The 7,014-nt window shown below is 47.3% G+C and overlaps 2 protein-coding genes across 2 annotated transcripts in view; one reads left to right on the top strand and one right to left on the bottom strand.

Annotated features, from left to right (window-relative positions):
• Positions 1 to 281: 281 nt before the first annotated feature.
• LOC143345679 (uncharacterized) lies at positions 282 to 2,956 on the bottom strand. Its single transcript, XM_076773041.1, is given in 6 exon segments — positions 282 to 338; positions 393 to 522; positions 1,310 to 1,455; positions 1,457 to 1,537; positions 1,539 to 1,934; positions 2,843 to 2,956. Coding segments are annotated over 6 exon segments (924 nt in total).
• Positions 2,333 to 7,014, top strand: part of LOC143345554 (uncharacterized) — a 138,263-nt gene continuing 133,581 nt past the window's right edge. The window contains exon 1 of the mRNA XM_076772815.1: positions 2,333 to 3,584. Within this exon, the coding sequence (XP_076628930.1) occupies positions 3,020 to 3,584 (565 nt within the window). The 5' untranslated portion in view covers positions 2,333 to 3,019. The remainder of the gene's footprint in view (positions 3,585 to 7,014) is intronic.

Below are 7,014 nucleotides of genomic sequence, written 5' to 3'. Positions count from 1 at the left end.
GTATTCGAAGAAATGGCGCCCGCATCGGACGCGCCGGGATGGAATACTTTTAGGTTTCACGAGCTCGCGATAGGGGTTGAGACCTTTTGGAAAGAATGGCGACCAAGATTTCTGAATATGCTCGCCTCGTCAAGTTAAATTTCAGGTAAATACGTAGCTCGTACCGATGATCGACGCGTTCGTTGGGCAGACCTGTTCGTTTCCTACTGCGTGGTATCGAATCGTTACGACACGGTTAACGGTTGTTTACGATACGTATAAAAAGTTCAAATTATCGCACGTCATTGATTACGTTTGAACGAATCTTTCAATGCGAACAGATCGTATTCACAACGATCCTATTGTTCGAAAGATCGTTCAACCGAGCTGTTTTAACCTGCGAAAGTACCCACCTGCTGTTCGCCCAAGATCCATCGAACCGTATAAAGCAGCATCCAGGTACCTTGATCTTCGAGGCACACCAAAAGTATATCGATGTGTAGGATCGTAGCTCGAACGGTCCATATCTTCCATCGATAATGTCTAAACACAAATCCAATTGATAACGAGAACGATCCTACTACCGTCGGATGACCGTTAAAGCACACACGTTAAAGTACAGTAAAGGGTTAGGTGGCTCGGCGCGAGAGGCTTCTTGCGGACACTTCTCTAACTAATTCCTCGCTGACCATTACACTCTTTTTCCTTTCGTTGTTACGAGCGACATTACACCGTTTGAAAAAAGTTCGAGGGCATAGCACATTCTACTTTTATCGTTTCGGTCTGCACTGCACGTGCAACCGTAACATGTATGTATAGGTCTTCGGAACTCTATATTCTACCATTAATTATTTTTTGTAAACGACTACTCTCCTCTGTCTACTACGTCGACAGGAACCGTTATATTTCTAGGTTCTTAACAAACGTTAAGGTTCTCGTGCATATCGAAAATTCTGACCATATTTAAAATTTATATCCGTCTACTTGCCAACTATTCGAGCCGTGGAAAATTTTGCGCCATGTTATTATTACATGATTATATTAGATATCTGGTCGGTTAATGCGTTTACTTATACACCAGTGTCCTCTATGCACTAATCGCTACGGTCGCACCTTTTGTTTACACGAGATTCCTAGGCTAAAGGCGCTCCGCTCCCACCGAGTATTTATCACCGATGCTCGAGGCGTTTGCAACGACTTCTTTTCAAAAATCGACGTCGCGTGGCATTGAAATTTGGCTAAATCCCTAATCGTGGTCGCGACTTGGATAGAGGGGGACAAGGTAACCCGCGATTGGTCGATTTTCTCGCATATGCAAATGCAAACTCACCTTCTCTCCCTCGGTCGGTGGTTAGGTTCGCAGCGGATAGTAGCCGGTACACGCGAGGTAAAAAGGCGCGCTCGCGCTCGCGAGCGGAGAACTCGCCTTTCCTCGCCGGGCGGAGCCGCGCGTGATCCGCGTTCCCTCGCGATTGGAGGCTCGGTTCCCCACCGACGCCGCTCGTTTCCCCACCAGTCTAAGCGTCCAGGCGTTCGTCCGCTGCTTTCCGTTCCGCCGCGGCCCTCTTCGTCGTTCCTTTGGCGTTTCGATCGGTGGCGCGTATCGCGCGGTCTCTGTCGTTCCTCGATCGACTCCCCCACTTTGCGTTCCACGGTCCGCGTACGCGTCCGCGTTCCCCGTGGCCGGTAGGCGGCCGACCGGGCGTACGTGGGCCCTCTAGTGTAGCTGCACACATGCACGCGACAGCATCTGACCACCGTACCAGCCGCCGCAGCCGTAGCTGCCACCGTCGTAGCTCGTCGCGGATGCTCGTGTGCCTGCGATAACGATACATCGATCTTCCCGTTGTCCCGCTCCTCGAAATCCGACTCGATTTCGCTCGCGGGCAGCACACGGCGCACGGTGTCGGCCTATGACGACACCAGACGGTACCAGCACGTGACGTTCGGCGGTTTCACGGGATACGGGAGAGTGAGTGCATTTCGCGACCGTTTTCCATGGGGATCCCGCGATTCTGACAGTTCCGTCGTTCGAACATGCTCGCGCGCGCCGTGCCGGAGATCACGGATACTGTTCGCGAGTTCACCGATGGGTGACGCCGCGTCGATGACAGCTGAGACAGAGGGACACTGACGGGATCGACGATTAATCGCGGGACTCGAGAGCCGCGGCGGTGACAGAACGTTTGACAGTTGGCACCGGTGATAATTTTCGAACATCCGCGTGGTCCGTTCCCGTGTTTGTCGCGTGACAGGTGAACATCAGACACCGAGGCCTGCAACCGGTGCGACATTAACAACGATACTCGCAGCCTGTTACCGTCCAACGACTGTACGCGTCGAGTGTGAACGAACTCGAAGGGTAGTCCCGCGTACCGAGTGCCTAGAAGGTGACCGTGCTTGACTGGGATACAAATATCTGTGCGCGTTAATCAGTGTAGTGTTGTATGTAATATACTGTGATACCTAAGGATAATAGACGTGAAGGATCTTGTCTACGCGTTAAGCAGAAACGTTTGTCGACGTCGAAGGTGTGATTTGGAATCGGTGACGAGCGACGCTTCTGGCATACCAAGGATTTGCTCGTGATAAAAGGATCCAGCAGGTGACCACGTTGGATCTCGCGGCGTTGGCTGCTTACGGGGGCGTCTCGGGTCCCAGGGTCGCGGTGGCGGGCACCGGGGTCCTCGCGCTACCCGGCCTGATATCCGACAAGGGTTTATCATCGCCCGGAGGTCAGTCGAAAACGAAGTCCGCAGGGCTGGCGGGCCTCGACAGCGAGGCGGTGCGCCGGTGGGTCGCCGAGGCAACGCGGACCGTCCGGCAGATTCCGCCTCCGGTTGTCGTACCATCGGGTTCTCACCATCATCACCAACAGCAGCAGCAGCAGCAACAACAACAACAGCAATCGCAACAGCCACAACAACAACAACAACATCAACAGCAGCACAGGCAACAGCATCATCATTCCAGCCATCGGCAACGCCAGGAGCACAGCCCACCCTCGGTGGGAGCCTCCCCTTTCGTCTTGCCGTCGTCGATGACGCAGACCCCCAGCATGCATCTGCTGGAGAACAACAACCTGGTGGAGGTTGCGATGGCCCAGCAGCAGCACCAGTCTCAACAGCAGATGCAGCTCCAACAGAAGCAAAAACAGACAAGCCCGACGAACAACAACACCATCGAGGCATGGAGATCCATCCAGGGTGGACACCAATGGTGGAGTCCGCCTACCAGCGTTCATCAAGAGCAGCAGCAAGTGTCGCCCATCGGGCAGGTGCCTCAGCAAAGCCTCGTCGCTGGCTCGGTGTGTGGACAGGTCCAAAGACAGTCGCAGATCCAGTCTGAGATCGATCAGCCTCTGGACTTTTCGGTCGGTTCGCTTCAGCAGCAAAGGCTGCATTCGCGCGTGAGGACTATCCACGAGAGGCTGCAAAGTAGGATGCACGACAACAACAATGGCACCGGCGGTGTGCAGAAGATCGTACGGGGTACCGGCAGCAGGAGAAGTTACAGCCCCAGCGAGGGTAGCAGCAGCAGCAGCGAGGACGAAGGAGTCTCCACTGGCGGCAGCCCTTCAGGACCTCTTCGCGGTACCGAGAACGGTGAGCTCAGGAGTTGTACTCTTTATCAGTCGGAATGCATTATTCAAATTTTTCACGGAATTGGCGGTATCTACGCAACCAGCGAACACGATAAGTTAGAATGACGCAATCGTATTGTACAATCATGTACAGATTAAGGTATTGCAATATAGTCACGCCAATCTTGGAACTGGTCTTTCTCGTTAATTGGACTGTTACTTGAATTTGACGAAATGCTGACTAAAACGACCGAAAGCGTTTGGATTTATCGCTTAATGTCCAACCACAGTTTAGGAGTCAGGGTGGGATTTGCTCAGAATCTTTTATGATTAGTGTTTATTTTATTCTTCTCCGTCGTTCGAAGACATAATTACTCATTCATTGCGAGGAGTGTGCAACTAGCTAAATTATAGAGTTAACTAAAAACGCTAAGTTAGTTTGTTGTGAAAATTTGATGTTACATCCCTTAAGAATTTCCATAATTCAGACGTCTTATAAGTTTTGTTCATAACGTTTTTCTTCTTTTGTTTGAAACGTATAACGATGAACGTATTATCCGTACAATCGTGTGTATACCCATTAGTTTGAACAATGGAGGCTATGCTATATACGATTACGCATTTTAATATTTCAGAAAGCTTATAAAAAATGAAACAGTTTATTTTCATATAACCCCTGTTGTAATATTTATTCTTGTTAGAATATAATTGACTGAATTTGCGCAATTTTAGCGAGTCGAATGAACTATGCACCGGAATCTAGCGTGAAAATTTCAAATCCATTTCTTGTCTAATTAAACCGAGAAAATTGTTGAAATAATCTTAAATTAAACGCGTACCTGTAATTATATTGGGTAACTGAAATATTTCGAAATTCAAGTCCACGCCGTTTATTAGGTTTTCGTTAAAAACATACGTGTCCTAAGGTTTTTGAGCGACAAAACATTATTCTGGATATCTGCTAGAATTACAGGTAAACCGTTTTCCTGCATTTTCACGATTACTCGGTAGAAACGAGTCGGACGAGTCGAGAACTCCATTTCCAGAACAGTGTTAGATACATTGCCTTCCCAAGACTACATTAACTCGTGACCGCGAAGGGTTGAAGCACGCGATTACGAACCTTTTAAACGGTCTCTCTCGATTTCCCGAAAAGTTGGCTCAGTAACGAAACCGGAGATCGAGAAACAAACGAACGTGCGTCATGCCAGCCGCTATTTGTTCGTACGAAACACGAAACGATCTCGTGCGTTTTCGGGGTAAACGTGGCGAGCGTTTCGATCCGTCAGCTGTCAATGGAGGCCTCCCTTCGCGCATTCGACACCCCCGCGCAACCTTGCCGTGGCTTTGTTGTCCCAAAATGGTTGCATTGTGCATTCGTTCTATTGTAGAAACGCATGCAACCCCGGGATCGCGAGAACGCGGTTACCTGAAACGACTGGGTTTGTCTGGCAGCGCTTACCATACGCAAAACGCATGCCAATTGTAGCACGCGTTTTACGATGGGAAGGCGAGTTCCCTTTTAGAAGACGTTCGTTTCGCTCCGCGTTCCTCGTTGTTCACGATCCGCGCCGCGATAAGGGGATTCCTCGTGGATAAATTCGCGCTGCGTTCCGTTCTGCAAATGTTCGCGCGCGAAAAACATTTGTTCTTGAGAGAAAAGGCATTTGTCTGGAATAGGGAAAAAAAGAGATTTATTCTTTGGAACAGGCATGTCAAACTCATTTTTGCCCGGGGGCTAATTTGCACTTCGCTACCATGCCGCTGACTGCAGATGTAGAATCGTTTTACGGCAACCAAGAATATTGCATACCGGCCAATTTTTCAGTCATTACACCGTCATATTGCAGCCAAACACGTGTAGGACCAAAAAGAAAACGATAATTCCCAAGGAAATAAGCAAAAAGTTACATCCATTTATGAAGAAGCTATGTATTAACCCTTACAGTGCATCGTTTCGTGATTTGGCAACATTCCAATATTTTCTAATTAGCAAAAAATAGTACTTATTGCGCGGTGTGTTCCAATGCATTCTTAATATCGATACTTAATGCATCGGCGTAAAAAGATGGTTTGCACCGTTCTTCGGCTTCGAAGTCTTCATTAAAGAATCGATTTGCAAAATGTTGCGTTCATTTTTCTTTAATTACGATTCAAACGAGAAATCCACTTTTCATGAAATCGATACGTATTACATTCTTATCGATAACAGGAATGATAAGAAGAGTATTCAGTGGAAAGGAATAGTGGCTGTTCGTTAATTGAGTGCCGTACTTCATGATCGCGGCTTATCTAAAAAATCTGCCCTTATCGTGTATGCGTGTATGTCGATCAAAGTATGCCAGTAATTTACGCATTATTAACTGCTTGAGTCATTTTCAACGACTGCTATCTACAGTGACTTTTGGAGCTACGATTTTGAGTTCGATTTTAATTCCTAGTAATGTATTAATAACTATTAAAATTTTGTAGAAACATTATTCCTTTATTGGTATCGCTATCTCGAAAGTATAATTTACATCGAGACACAAACACATCCTCTCTTCTCATAGTTAATTTAGGCGGAACAACTTATAGAAAAAATAGCAGTCGTATCGTTTATCAAAATGGAATCTTTCATTAACCTCGTCTACCGCTTATTATCCTCGCAAATGTGAACTTTGCTCAGGGGCATTCTTTATAGCTCCTTGTGGTACCATAGCGCGTCGACGTTTATTAATAAAGTCGTGGTTGTAACAGAATTTTTAATTTGCCCGGACCTCGGACACGTGGACAGCCACGCAACCAATGGATGAGAGCATACAATAATTAAATCTTTACCTCGGTTCCGACACAACGATGAAGCAACGAGCGCAGCGCGACAGGTTGGAAAAACGCGACTCGTCGGTTTGTCGCCGATAAATCGCTGATTATTCCGTAAAAACTAAATATTATTGTATTTATATCTACCGATGCGTCGAGTTATCTGTCGTGTTTATTATCGCGGTGTAATGTGTGCTGGGCCGTCGCGAGCCGCGATACCGCGAAAATAAGAATGATCGTAATTAAAACGATACCGCGGCACCATTATCTGATCCTAAACAGCCGGATCTTTATTAGTTTCAATAAAATGCAATGTAAACTATGTAAGCTCTATGGAATAGCCTGATAAGCTCGTAATGCGCTACGCGGCGACGATGAGAAAAATAACTAATAATCGTCATTGCGAGGCAAATGCGAGTGTTCAGGGCGAAATGTAAGTATTATTCACCGCGATAAAGCGATACACGTTCAATAGTAATCGGGCATCGAGTAGTTACGCGATAATCAGTGATAGTGCGGGAAAAGTGAATACGGAAAAATTATCTACGATTTCGTATCGTCGATAAATCGCGCGAGTATATTACGATTAATCGACCGCCAATTATGGTTCTCGTGCTTTCTTGGTACTCGAGTACACGTCGCTATCGAGT

Source organism: Colletes latitarsis, chromosome 9 (assembly GCF_051014445.1).
Source record: "Colletes latitarsis isolate SP2378_abdomen chromosome 9, iyColLati1, whole genome shotgun sequence".
Taxonomy (NCBI): Eukaryota; Metazoa; Arthropoda; class Insecta; order Hymenoptera; family Colletidae; genus Colletes; species Colletes latitarsis.
This window is presented reverse-complemented; position numbering and strand designations above follow the sequence as displayed.